Genomic DNA, 15,125 nt, shown 5'->3' on the forward strand with positions numbered 1-15,125 from the left:
TTAGGGTTATCTTCCTATTCTCCACATTGTTCCTCTCTTCGACTCATCTTGGCTTCAACTTCTTTAACTACTTCCCGGCCCCACGGTGGGCGCTGATGACTTTTTACGGCAAGTGCACCGCGTTTGTCAGAAGTAACAATAATCGCTAAATATAAAAACAGAACAATTAAAAGATTTTTGAATTAATTGTGTTGGCACTGATCAATAAGAAAACAAACAAAGAATTAGTTATTTCAATTGGAAAAATAAGGATTAGTTTCATCTCTCTCACTCTCAAGTATTTTGATTAGCATGTCAATATTAAGTTCTTTGATTGAAATTGATGTCCGTATAAAAATCATTTATATCGATTCCTCGCATATAAAATCCTTAAGAATGTCCTTTAACTATCGATCCCTCGCATAATTATAAGAACAACTTAGAACGAAGCTCAGACGTTTAATAGCAATTAACATTTCAAGTTTATTCCTAGCACTCAAATATGTTAAGTATTGTTGTTTAGGTCCGAACCCTAAAAATACCTCCCGGTCAGATTTAAGATTCTCAATTTGTCACGAAAAATTAAAAGTAAAAAACAACAATACCAATCATCAATCAAGAACTGAATATTAATATATAAGATATCACCTCAATACATAAGAGTTTGAGCAGATTACTCTCAATTCCAAAGGGTAGAATTAGCCACGCATACTTCTAGCACCTTCCATTCTCCCAATTTGGTTACAATTCACTCTATTGTGTTTTCCTCTCAATTTGGCACACTACAGTTGAGCCTCTAGCCCTCTATTTATCCTAGTTTTCTAGGGTTAGGTTGCTTCCTATGTCGCGCTAATGGGCTAAATGATAAAACATAGAAAAGGCTCAATCTTTCTTTGCATCTTTTGTCATTCTGGGACCTTCTATCTTTATCTTTTTAGCTCAAATCATTCATCTTAAATCCAAATCTCCAATCTTCCTTAGAAATCTGCAGTTAACACCAAATTTGGGAATAAAATACTCTTATTCAAATAAAGATCATAAAAAATATAAAAAGGTATAAATTCATAAATTAGGGATTATTTTATATGTAAATTAGCAATAAATCCTCATAAGTGCCTATATTTTAATATGAAATATTCTAAAATTAGGCACTTATCAGGCACCAAAATGTTCTTACAACAAGGACCGAGAACACTCAAATAAGTTGACAAGACTAACTTCTTCAACTGATTTTCCGGTTTTGGGCTTTGGACTCCTCTCCAGGTTGGGTTTTAGGCTTCTTCAGGTTGGACTCTCGGCTTCTCCTCAGGCTGGACTCTCGGCTTCTCTACGGGTTGGGCTCTCAGCTTCTCTTCAGGTTGGGCTCTCGGCTTCTTCTCCTTACGGATGGGTGTGTGTACCTGCAAGGCGCTCCGATGCCAAAGTCAGAAATGGTTTAATGCTCATCAGACAAAAATCACTCTTACTTACCTCTTGTTTTGACCCTCTATTTATAGAGTTTTCTTATTGGGCTTACACCTCACTTGGATCTTTCTTTCTGCACCACTTTATTATTTTACACACACCCATTAACTTGGGATTTTATTGGATTGGGCCTTGCTACAGTAATTATATTATGTATAATTATTTTATTCTTTCATATTTGCATTTCTCGGCATAACCTCTCGGTTATACCTTTCGATCTTATCAATACAATATCCAAGTTTACTTTGAGTAATCATCAATAAAAGAAATATATATATTTTTTGCACCATTCAAAGCACATACATCTATATAAACCAAATGCAAAGGAGGAGTGTAAACAATTGCAGAATAAGAAAAGGAGAGTTAATGGGATTTACCAACACAAGCATCACAAAATTGTTTGACTTATGTATTGTATGTTATATTGGATTAAAACTTTATGCGGAATAATGTTATTAAAATGTCCGAGTCTAGCATGTCATAGTTGTATAGTAGGTTTAAATGATGAATGATGAGCAGATAAAGCACACTGAGATCTGAAAGTAGGAAAAACATGTAGGCCATCTTTAATGACTCCTTGAAGCAATATTTGAATCGTTTCCTTATGTTTAACAAAGCATGTGTCGGGGAAAAACTCAAAATAAACATTGTTATCTTGGGTAAACTTAGACACGATAATTAAGTTCTTATTATTTTTATAAACATGTAAGAGATTATGTAAGACAAATTTGTTGTCGTGGTATGGTGAAACATAATAAGCAGACCCTATGTGTTTGATACACATACATGTTCCATTATCGGTCTTAACATCTTTTATGCCATGACACACATGTTTGTTACTGAAAACTAATTGATCTTTCACAGAAACCCCACTATCTAGATACCAAAGGAGGTCTTCCAACTTGGAATGAGTGCCAAGAATTGAAAAATCACTATCTTGACTCATTGTAGAGTGAAATTGAGACATATTAGCATGAAATGAAGAAGAACTTGGTTGGTCATACCTGTGCCAATATTGAATTTTTATTTGACCAGATTTTTAACAAATCTGACAAAAATATTTTATATGTTGCCATGAATAACCAGAAGGATTATTCCGGAAACTATGATGAGTAAATCGCAAACTAGAAGAATAAGAAGATCGAGATAAACTGGGAGGACGAAAATTCATGCGACCACTACGAGATGAAGGCATATTATATCGAGGATGATCGTTGTGCAGATTTTTTTATTTTTTTTTCAGCAAAGAATATAATTAAATTAAAAGGGACATTTGAGGGATGTCCCAACCCTTATAAAAAAACCATTCACCATTTGTAGCTATAATCATATCTAGATCAAGGCAACCAAACCATAAAAAATATAACAACACTAAGAGAAGGCTACCACTACAGCTACAAAAGTGCCTCTAAATTATGCAGTAAAAACATGGCAGCTAGTCCCAACATCCTGTACCACTGGATCTACATCAAACATGCAATTCCCTGACTTCTTTTCCTCTGCTGCAGCCCCAGAAACCTCCTACCCATTCCTTGGCCCATCTTGTTGGTACTTCAATGCGTACAAGCCCCCAAACTGTCTACAACCGGGTTCTCTACACTACATAAAACTAGCATCCAGCGACACCCCAGTTCAAACTTCACTTCAATATTACCCACCTTTTCCACTTACCAACATGACATTCCATGTACACCACTGGTGGCTTCAAATATAACAGCAACCTCAACACAAGATCTAAGCCTGCATTTTGGTTTTACCTTCTTACTTGGACATCAGCAGGTATGCTCCTTCCAAGAGAACCAATCACTTCAGTTGCTTGTCAAAAAACTACAAAACAGAATAGGTCCTCCCTGCTCTAGCATAAATGGTAACATCTCCAACCAGCCCCTCAACAGAAAACTGTTACCCCATGGTCGAAAAAAGAGCATAGTCGTGACTCATGCATTTGTAATATTCAAGAGGGGAGACCCTTGGCACATCATATACGTAGACTTTCAGCTGGCTTGTAAACTTGTAAAATGCTACCCCATACCCCAGTTTCTGCTTCATACTCCTTTCAGCACTTCCTACCAATTTCCTCACCACTTCCTCCCTTAATTTCATTTGCTTTGTTGTAAAATCGTTCTGCTTCAAAACTGAATACAAACACAAGCTGTGTGAAAATTAGTATTCACATTAACTACTCCAAGTACTATTCTCCTGCTCTGCTTTACTTCTGCAGTAGATACACAACCACACCACTACATAATACTTTGCTCCTCCATTATGACCATCGATCATTCCTCCATAAACTCCTTGGCTTCGACTCTAGCATCACTAGAGACCTCCCTTTTCATAGTACACTTTGAAGGCATTGGCTTGGGTTCAAATGCCAATCCGAAAAAGCATACGAAAAGGAGAACATCCTATGTTTCAACCAAAACCAAGTATGGAGTTTAGCCATTTGGAAAATCCCTTCGGCGTCAGGTACCCCTTGCTTAAAGATAACATTGTTCCTCTTCTCCCAGATACATCAAACTATTGCCACCCACATCCCTTTCCACACTTGATTCTGCTTAATGGACATATGAACTAGATAGAAGTTCTCAAAGTTACACCTTAAATCCTTATGTTGAACAAACAGAACACCTATCCACCTGAAGCATAATGACCAGACTCGTTGTGCAAAAGAACACTCCCAGAACAAGTGTTGAGAAGTTTCTTCTGATTCTCTACAGAGCACACAAATAGATAGATCGTTGTGCATATGAGTTGGATTCTAAGGAATAGACACAATATTAGCTTGGATAACATATGATTGAGTGAGTTTATGTTTTCCAAGTCATTCTTCTTGAGCGAGGAGCACCACTTCAATTTCATCAACGGTGTAAGGATTGGTTTTGGACGTAATAATTGTGATGAAATGATCGTAATCATCGGATAATCCATCAAGAATCACATCAATATGATCTTCATTGGAAATTGAAGCACCAAGAGCAACTAACGTATCCACAGATTTCTTGATGTCAAGAAGATAAGTTGTGAGATTCTTGTCGTTCTTTGGAGTTGAGTATGCATTTTAACTTCTTGATCTTGGTTCTGATATGTGAAGCATAATACGTGCAAATAGTTGTCTAAATCTGTGTAGATGGGTCAAGACTCATCATCCTGGTAAGGATGGTAGTGGTCATCAACGCAAGCAACCAAGCAACAATTAGCAGTATTGTTGGTCATATTGCATATATGTCTCATTAACGAGAGCATTCTTATCATCTGGATGAAGATACATGGTGGAACATTCTTGCCATCTAAAAAGTGTGTAAAATTATGTTCTCTAATCATGTCAAGGACCTGATTCATCCATGTAAGGAAGTTTTCATCATTGAGTTTTAAAGTGATAAAAGTGGTAAAAATATGAGAAAGAGGAAGTCATTAGGCAGCAAATACTTCTCAATGCAGCGTGGCAAAAGAAGGAGCCAAAGTGATGATAGAAAAATCAAAGTGATGATAGAAAAATCACACTCATGATACCATAGTAAGAGAAAAAGAAAAGGGAAAGGATACCATATTAAGAGAAAGAGAAAAAGGAAAGGTGGAATAGAAAACAAACCAATACATTCACTTATTACTTATACAAGGGCAAAGCTAGAATACATATACAAGTGTGCAAAGGAAAAGAGACATGGATGAGTCCATGCATATAAACTACTTAGTATGTAACAAACTATCACTACAAGAAAAAAATATTTTAACGGAAGTTATTTAGTGGAGGTTAATATAACCCCAAGAATTGATTTAATTAACTGAGGGTTTTTTTTAACCTTTGTTAAGTCTCAAAGGTTTATTTTAAAACTTCAGCAAAATAACGGAAGTTTTTTTAACCGTCGTTAAATTTCAAAGGTTTATTTTAAAACCTCACCAAAATAATGGAGGTTTTTTAACCTTTGTTGAATTCCAAAGGTTTGTTTTAAAACCTCAGTAAAATAACGGAGGTTTTTTTAATCTTCATTAAATTCCAAAGGTTTATTTTAAAACCTCAGCAAAATAACAAAGATTTTTTTAACCTTCGTTAAATTTCAAAGGTTTATTATAAAACCTTCAGCAAAATAACGGAGGTTTTTTTAACTTTCAGTAAGTTCCAAAGGTTTATTCTACAACCACAACAAATTAACAAAAGTCTTTTTAACCTTTGTTAAGTTTCAAATGTTTATTTTAAAATCTCAACATAATAATAGACGTTTTTTAACCTTCGTTAAATTTCAAAGATTTATTGTAGAACCTCAATAAAACACTCTAGATTTTTCAAACTTCAATAAATAAAAAATAATTAAATCTATTTATAAATAAATAATTAAAAACTATATAGTTTTAATATATTTTATAACTAAATTCTCTAAAATTTTAAAAGTGTAACTTTACATTACAAATAAGTTTTCTAAAGTTTCAAAAATTTATTTTGAAAACTTAGCAAAATAACCTTGAATAATAAGTATTTCAACAACTAATCTTAGATAATAAGTATTTCAAGAGTATTTGCATATTTCTTATGATTGATGGTAGTTGGTTTATATAATTCCTAGTATTTTTTGTTATGAGCTTATACTTAAAAAAACCTAACTTATTTTGTTGTAGCTTTTGATGTATGTATATTTGATGTTCAATTTTAGTTTTAGTTATAATTTTAATATTTTAAATCTCATAATTTTTAAATATTTTAAATTAAGGCTTTTATTTTAAAATGTAATTAATAATTAATTTAATGTGAAAGTGAGAAGTAATAAAGTTAATTTCTCCTTGCAATATGTTCTTGAAATCTTTAGCCAAGAACACACATGGCCTTGAATTGTGATTCCTTGTTAGGACTATTGTTAACGGCCATTGAGCTTGTGTCAGAGAACAATGTGTCTATGGTGAAAGAAAGAAGTCAGGAGAATCATTAGAGATGGTAAAAAATGGAGTTGAATGTTATTTCAAACGGCAAATCATTTTACAAAAATTTTGAAACTCATTGTATATTTTACAGAAATTCTTAAACCCATGGTATTTTACGAAAATTTTTAAACTTATGGTATTTAACAAAGATTTTGAAACTCGTGTTATTTTACAAAGATTTTGAAACCAATAATATTTTACGAAGGTTATTAAACTCATGGTATTTGATAAGAGTTCTAAAAGACTTTTCTTGAAGTTTAAAAAAATCACAAATAACACATTTCTCAAAGATGAATTAAGAGAAAAAACTACAACTTTAAATAAATGACTTAATAGAAATTTTAACTCTAGATAATGTAAAAATAAACTTTATTAAAATATTTTTTCTTAGAAGGTATATTATTCTCCACACATAGTTTTGAAGAGAACCGATATGAAGTACTCTCTGCTTATTCTTGGACATACTCCATATTTCAAGAGGATCAAGGGAGCTTGAGTATTCTCACATTTCAACTCACTAAAGTTCTCACTTCACCTACGATTTGGTTTGATGACATCTTCAGATATAAGTTCTTTATATAAAAAATTTATAAAATAAAAATAAATTTTCGTGCAAGTTAGAGTCACATAGAAGATTCTATAGCATTTATCATCCCTCGTCTTTAAGCATTGAAATGAAATAAAAGTTAACCTATGAAAAAATCACTATACACATTATCTAAAAGAGCCAGAGAAGCAGGGATGATTATAGGAATAGTTAAAAAAAAAAGGCAATTAAAAAGCTCAGTAGGTATTACTTTCAACATCATCCAGAGTGTCCGCTAGTCATTACAATTTACCACTAACATATATACGACCACGGCAAAAGAGTCACAATCACTAACGAAAATTTAGACCATGATTTATATTGTCTTTTTTGTTTCAGATTTATCTCTTCAGACACTTTCCCATCAACCGGAGTATGGTAGCCTGCAAGTAAAATTCATGAAAAATTAAACTAAGCAAAGTTAAGTAAATGAGTATGGTAGCATGCAAGTAATCCAGCTTCAAAGGATTTTCGTCACTACCAATCTAGGTTGAATAAAAGGATCTAAGTTATTATTTTCATTAAAAAAACATTGCATGGATCCTAGGATTTGTCAAAATAAAGGAAAGTTAAGTGAGTTGTGAATGTTTGTGCTAAAGTGAATGAAGACTGACCCCAACTTGAGGGACGTATCTGAGCTTTCATAGTCCTGGGGAGGTCCAGTAGAATTGCAAACGTAGGTCACAGACTCTGAAGACTGACCTTCATCCACAACAAAGTTCTCATTTTCGGCACCACCACGCCTTTCACCATTAACTATGCCCGCCACCTTTGGTGCAACACATTTATACATTTATTCTATGTTTCATGTTAAATTAAGAGACATAAATAAAAACAATATCATACGTGATGTTTTAGTCGCTCGTTCTCTTCCATCAATACCATCCCCTGCAGGTTCACTTAGAGTTCTTAGTTCATGTTTTTCACGTAAAAATTAACTAAACAAAACTATCTGTGAATCTTCTACTCATGATAGCCAAATGTTCAGTTTCTAACCTTTCTTTGGAGATCAGTGATCTCGTTCATAATTTTCTCGCCCTGAAAACCAAAAAGATTTAATCAATTGTATAAAGTGATTAAGGAAACTATTATGCTGGTGGACACTGCAGGAAACAGAATCATGCACGCAAGACCTTCTTTTCTATCACACGGCTCAATCCAGTTTCTAGAGACCTCTCCAGTTGTTGCAATTCTTCTATGTTCAGACCCTGAAGATCCTCTCCTCTCAGCTGCCTGCACTTTTTTTTTCATTGTTATATATGTTTACATTTCAACACACAAATTAATTTTCAATTATGCAATTGTGAGATGTACCTGAGAAGATGGCTCTTCTCGGCAACTTCCTTGCTCAATCTGGTGCAGTTGCTGTTTTCAACTAACTGCGATAAGCATTTCAGAAATTAATGATTTCATGAGAAAGTAAATTCATGATCTCGTGTTGTTCCACTTAATATTACTTTCTGTTGAACCAAAAAACAATTCAACACGTAATGTAAATAAGGACTACCAACCTGCAACTCGAGAGATGGTTGATCCATCTTTGCTAGGTTCTTTGAGTGCAAATGATGCCTTTCAAGTATCTCCTTCATGCTTCACAAGACAATGTTACAAAGTCACGCATCATGGATAAATTAAAAAACACCAATAAAAATAAATTTAAGAGCAAACATCCACGTTACGTTGCATAATATCAAATAAAACATGGTTGTGTTTATTTGTTTTAGTTGGTTCTTTATTTCGAATTCATAAAGAAAAATAGGCATCTCCCAGTTATGATTCCCAGCATCTCGAGAACTCATGATACTTGTCAAACTACAAATTTCAACAAACATCAATCACAACATGACTCAAAGCGTTCATCAATCCGCCGAGATCCTCTCCACACAGCAACTTTCTCCTCTCACCACAATACTACAATATCAGAACTGTGGAACAAAAGCAGCATACCCTTTAAGTGAGGAACTATCTTAGTTGAAAATGCCAGGATCATTGGAAAGGCTTTATAAGAGCAACTTTTAAGCAGACAAAATCCGAATAATGCAGCTCACCAATTCATTTTTAAATCTAAAGAAACTCTAAATATCTTTTCGCCTATACTTCTCACTTTTCGCAGCCATTACTTTAATGTTGAATAAATATTTTCACAGTAACTTCTCAAAGAAAAAAAAATTGAGCTTTTTTTAAGTTAAATTTAATTAATTCATAAATTATAAAATTATAAATATAAAAAAAAAAAACAAGGTAAGAAAATTTCTATAAAATAGCTATGAGTCAAATTTACCTAATGAAGAAACTATTTTTTTGAAAAGTTTTTATAGAGAAATTTTTCCAAACATATAACACTTTATGGGACTAGATTCGCTGAGTTTGATGAGTCTGAAACAAGTCTTGTCATATCATATCTAAACAACTAATTTATGTTGTATTTAAAACTAGCATTTATGACTCATTATTTCTCTTACACCAACCAGTTTTGCTGAATTCCTAAATAAAATATGTAGCCAGCCAGCAAAAAACCTATTATTTAATTTTTCTTTCAGATTGCCTAAAAATGTAAAAGTAGATACACAAATCCAATTACTTGAAGCATAAAACCTCCTGAAAGCAAGAAGCTTCTAAATCATGAGTGAAGACAAGTGGCAAAATGAAATGTTGCTTATATCAGATATCATCTTGATGATAATTAATTACTGTCACAAACCAGGGCTAAATTGGCATGTACTAGTTCATCAAGTTTCCACGTTATAGCTTCTTACTTTCAGGTGGATTGTTAATGGTGGTGAATTCATTTTCCAAAGAGTTAAGCCAACAAATATCAAGATGGATATCCGAAGGGAGGGGGAATATTGCAGTGATTCATCATTCTCTTTTCTCTCACAGTTGTATGAGCCTTTTGCAGACTATTCGTTGTGTTATATAGGATAGTTAGTTTTCATATCACTATCTCAAGAACACTAGAACTTCAAAACACCTGTTATCAAACAAGTTAATGCATCAAAGAAACATGATATGATAACTTTCAAACAAGTAAAAAAAATGTATGAAATGAAATCCTATATTAGCTCAAAAAGGTGACAAAAGTGTAAGAGTTACATACATCCATACTTCTATAGACCAAAACAAGCATTTTATGTAATCAGTGTGTTTCTATAAACAACTTGTTTTCAGGAAAAAAAAACTTGTTTTTGACACAGCAAACTTTGGTTTTATCTAAGCAATGTGTTTCCATACATTGTAATCAGAAAAAACATAGTTACAATATTATAAATGTCGTTTCCTAATCAAAATTAATATTATAATCTCATCACTTTACCACATAAAATATTTCATTAGATACAGTCAGTTAAAATGAAACTTTGAATTGGAGAACAACATCTAAAATATGAAGTACTGGTATAAATTATCATCATTTTCTCTCCGAGTCACATATTCATTGTCCAATCAGCATATAATTAAAATTTCAATTTAAAAAAAAAAAACTAACAATGCTTAGCCTTTGTTTGATAAATTTCAATTTTAAAAAAAAAAAAACTAACAATGCTTAGCCTTTGTTTGATAAAGAGGACAGAAATAGAGAAGAGAAAGAAAAAGAAAAGAGAAAAATGAGTGAAAAAAGAAATGGTTTGACTGAAAAAAAATAATGGACAAAAAAGATTATTTATATTAAAAAATAATAATATATTTATTGCTGTTATTTACTATTAATATTTTTTTTTTGTTATTATAACAAAATAAAATTGTAGATAATTCATTAAGATAGTTCTAGAATTGATTTTTTTTAAAACAAATTCTTCTAAAACCTGTGGTAAATTATGTAGGGGGGGGAAATGGGTGGAAGGACACAGTAAGGTGTCTTTTCCTACTTATTTTTCATGAGTTCACCGAGGAAACAAAAGAGGAGGTTGCCACACACAGTTCATTGCAAATCAGCTCTAATAACCTTACCCAACACTCAAATTCATCCATTTCTTTCAGTTCATAGATGCTTCATGTATTAGTTAAAACTATGGTTAGCAATACAATCTAATAAATTTTTATGCATGAAACTCTCTCAGAAAAGACACCAAAATCTACAACATGAAAGCAAAGGAGGAATGGAAACATAAACAGACAATAGAAATGGACAGTGGATACGGAGCTTCAATAAAAATGGACAAAAAATGTCTTATAAGCAATTAAATAACACATGACAACTATATCAGAAGTCAGAACTCTCATAACTCAACTTCCAAAACATTGTCATGTTAAACTCACCATCGATACAAACAGAACCAACTTAAAAGCATATATTCACCATGCTTGGTACTCAGTATTAAGAAGTGTATTTTAAAACTAACTCAACCTATTCGATGAAGAGAGGTTTAAACTCAGTTATATAATGTTATAATTTTTAGTATGGGATCTCCAAAACTCAACAATAACAATAACTTGAGGTAGCTAAGTTGTTTCAATAACTCTCATTATAGATATAGATCTTATCGTAACCCTCCCCAACCGAAACCCCATCAACTCTTTTCAGACATAAATAGTGAGAAAAGAAAGAAAGAGAAGCTATAGAGAAGAAAGACCTGGAGTTTGAGTACTCAAAGAGTTTCCCAGTAGAAGAGAAGATTATGAGGGCAACATCAGCATCGCACAGAACCGAAAGCTCCTCAGCTTTCTTGAAGAGCCCTCTGCGACGCTTGGAGAACGTAACCTGTCTGGCGGTGGCGTTGTCGATCTTCCTAATCTGAATCTTCTCCCTCGCCATATATACCCTTCACCTTAATCTATCCTCTTTTGGATAAACAAGAAAAACAGAAAAAGAAAGCGAACAGCTTTAGCCTCCTGAATTACCCGGGTGAGCGAGCTACATCGAGTAACAGAAAGAACCAACATACAATCAAAGAAACCCACCTAGAAAATGAAGGGATGGGTGAACAGTTGACTATTTATGGAGTATGTTGTGAAAAGCAAAAGCAAAAGAGTATTGTTTTGTTTAGTGTGAGGGGGACATGTGATGTTGCACAGCAGAGAAGTTAATATGCAGGTGTTAACTAAATTTAGCTTTTGTGAAATCAAAGCTTGGTAGCAGATGGTGGGAGAAGGTGTCTCCAAGGTTAGATTTTTCTTTTCTTTTCTTTTTGTGGTGTGGTGATGGATGGATATGAAGTTGGTCTTGGTGTGTGGTTGGGTGATGTTGTTGAGAGAGAGTAAGGAATTAGTCTGCTGTGTGTACTTGTGGATTTTACTTTCCTTATTGGGGGGAAGGCTTTGATATTAGGAATGTTGGTTTTAGTATTGTTTGGTTTGGCTTCTTAGATGGTTCCAGCTTTGAGATGAAAGCCACCAATGAGAGGAAGAGAGAGAAAGAGAGTGTTGAAGGCATGTGGAAGTGTGGAAAAGGTTTTAACTTTTATGGTGAAACACTGTTCCCAACTCTTCTCCCAAAGGTTACAGGGCTGTCACTAATAGATCAATTAATTAGTATAGAATAAATAAATTATTGTAGTGAAGTGAGGTTCCTTTTTAAGATATTTTTTTGTTATTAAATCTATTTTTTATTACCAACTAGTTGGATGATTGAAAATGAAAGTAAAGTGCCTGATTTAAATTCTAGGGAAAGAGAAATCCTAAGTGAAAGATGTATTCCTTCACAATATTTAAAGAATTTCTATTTATTTATTATATGCAAAATTCAAAATCATATTAATTAATATTTTATTAGTAATACTCTTATTGTTGTATCTTTTCTATTTTATAATTTACTCTTATATCTCTCGTCTATAGGATGAAGAAAAAAAAGTAAAATATGGAAAATTATTTTACTAAAATAAAAAAACTAGTATATTTCTCAATTCCAATAAAATCGTCTTAAAGAGATAAATAAATAAAAATATATTTCAGTAACAGCATATTTTTTTAAAAAAACCTTGTTTTTTTTTCTTTCTCTCTTTTTCTATATTCTTTTCTCTCCTTCTCTCTTAATTTTCTCTCTTAATCCTCATCTATTTTAGAATCTGATCATATCACGCTGTAGTTGAGGAGTTAAGAAACATTTCTACTCGATCAGATTTTTAAACAGAGTAAGTTCATTTTTATTCTAAATATCTTTTGTTCTTTGTTTTTCCTTATGATTTAGTCATCAATCTTGGTGGGGTGAGTTAAGAAGTTTAACCCTCTCAACTTATTCTATTATATACTAAAAATTTTGTTCTGTTTGGATAACTTGCATTAGGCCCGTAAATCTTGAAGCTTATCCAGACTGTGGGAAATAAAATTTTAGAAGTTGTTTGGAAAGCAAGCAATTGAGGTAAAGGAAGCTAAATTTAATTTTTAATAGCACCCTAAGATAGAAGATCTGAATGCGGAAGGGACGTGGTCCCAATATTCAATTTTTCTTGCAGGGATGTTGTGTGTTTATATATTGAGTTGTTTGTTTGTATATTATTTAAATTTAAAAATATTATATTTTGATGATTTAGTATTAAAGTGTTATTTTTTTTATGTCAAATAGACTTTCGAATATTGTGGATCACTTTTTGAATGATATTGTATGACAGAATGGTATGGAATTGAATTCATACATTTGGGATAATGTATGGATTAATGTTTGTTGTGTATTAAGTATTGATGCCTATGTGGTAACAGAGATCTCCGAGCTTCACTGATGATCTAAGTCACATAGACTAAGATATCAGGTGGTGAGAAGCTGATGGGGGAGTTCATGCACACCGTGACATATGAGATGCACGGCTTGGGTTGTATTGAACTTACCCTGATCCTTTCTGTTGGATTCGCTGGTAATCTTTGGATCAGGTGTTAGTCTCTGGTAGGACTTACTTAATACGGGTCTTCCGGAAGACATTGTTTGTTGAATATTCTGGATGTGTAGATCCATGTGAGATCTATGTGATTGATTTATGTTGGAATTTGAAGAAGATTGAATAATTGAGAGATTTGCCATGTAATTTAATTTTTTATTTTAATTTAATTTCATATATTATAAAATTTTATTTTCACTAGCTTACCCTTGCTTTTTGTGTTGTATTTAAACTGCGATGACTGTACCATACAGGTGCAGGAAAGCCTTAGAGGTTTCAGAGTTTTATTTTGAGTTATGGATATGTAAATATTTGTATTTCTATAAATCTTAATCATGTATTATGAATGTTTTGATAAACTTCAAATTTGTATAGAAATACGTAGAACTTGTATTGTATTGTAATAGTTATATGTTATTTTCTGGGGTGTTACATAAAGCATGGTGTAGGTTTATTTATCAAGTTTTGCAGTTTTTTTTTTAAAAAAATTATCCAAATGAGTAAATCTTAAAATTCTTATAGAAATAGGTAAATTATGTCTGAGAGGAGGATTTCAAAAAAACAATTACCTCGAAGCACAACTTTTAGTTATATAACTTTTTATGGGTTAAAGTTGTGTTCTAATAATGTTTTGTACCATTTTTTATCTTTTAAAATTAGTTTTTTATACATGACTTTAAATTTTTTAATTTATATTTAAATTTGTTTAATAATTTTGTTGAAGTAGTCCACAATAACATAAGTCTAGTGATTTTTTTTTTATGGAAACCATTAAATTAGACTTAAAACTGGTTTTACTTTCTAAAACTGTGCAACGAAGCACATTTTAAGTTTTGTTTACTTTTACTTATTTTTTTATTAAAAAATGTATCTAATGTCTATTTTATTTTTAAGATGTTTTATAATTTGATTGAAAAAGTTAAAAAATATATTAATTTTAATTCTAAATTAATATGTGTATTTAATATAATTTGTAAAAGAATGTACATATTGAATACAAAACAATTTACAAAAATAGTAGGAATGAATTGAAAAAATCAAAATCAAAAACGTGTTTCCATGATTCTACAAAATTTAAAAAATCACTCCATTAAATCTGTATCACTTTATACAACCTCGAATCAAAATAATCAACGAATCGTATTAATCTATACCAACTTTAAAAAAAATATAAAATAATTTGTGATTAAAATTTTGATAGTTAAATATATATTAATTTAAAAATTAGTTTATAAAAAATTTTAATAATAAAAATTATTAAAAATATTAATACTTTTTAATTAATAAAATAATATTTAATATATTAATTATTTTTTATTTTTAATATTAGTTTCTATTTAATAATTTTCTTGTAGTTGAAAAATAAGCCATTAAAATATAAA

The 15,125-nt window shown here is 31.8% G+C and overlaps 1 protein-coding gene across 1 annotated transcript; it reads right to left on the minus strand.

Annotated features, from left to right (window-relative positions):
• Positions 1-7,111: 7,111 nt before the first annotated feature.
• On the minus strand, positions 7,112-12,226 carry SVP (K-box region and MADS-box transcription factor family protein). Its single transcript, XM_068613014.2, has 9 exons — positions 11,837-12,226; positions 11,509-11,716; positions 8,452-8,530; positions 8,255-8,319; positions 8,074-8,173; positions 7,937-7,978; positions 7,787-7,828; positions 7,555-7,709; positions 7,112-7,323 (listed from the first exon to the last, which is right to left on the minus strand). The coding sequence occupies exons 2-9, from the start codon at positions 11,688-11,690 to the stop codon at positions 7,305-7,307; spliced, it is 684 nt and encodes a 227-aa protein (XP_068469115.1). The 5' UTR covers positions 11,691-11,716; positions 11,837-12,226; the 3' UTR covers positions 7,112-7,304.
• Positions 12,227-15,125: the final 2,899 nt, after the last annotated feature.

Source organism: Phaseolus vulgaris, chromosome 2 (genome assembly GCF_051622355.1).
Source record: "Phaseolus vulgaris cultivar YP4 chromosome 2, ASM5162235v1, whole genome shotgun sequence".
Lineage (NCBI taxonomy): Eukaryota > Viridiplantae > Streptophyta > Magnoliopsida > Fabales > Fabaceae > Phaseolus > Phaseolus vulgaris.

Excerpts from the sequence above, each read along its gene's own strand:
- SVP (XM_068613014.2), bottom strand. The coding sequence starts at position 11,690 with ATGGCGAGGGAGAAGATTCAGATTAGGAAGATCGACAACGCCACCGCC. Across the intron at positions 8,320-8,451 it reads AACCATCTCTCGAGTTGCAG|TTAGTTGAAAACAGCAACTG; the intron begins GTTGGTAGTCCT and ends TGCTTATCGCAG. Across the intron at positions 7,979-8,073 it reads GCCGTGTGATAGAAAAGAAG|GGCGAGAAAATTATGAACGA; the intron begins GTCTTGCGTGCA and ends TTTGGTTTTCAG.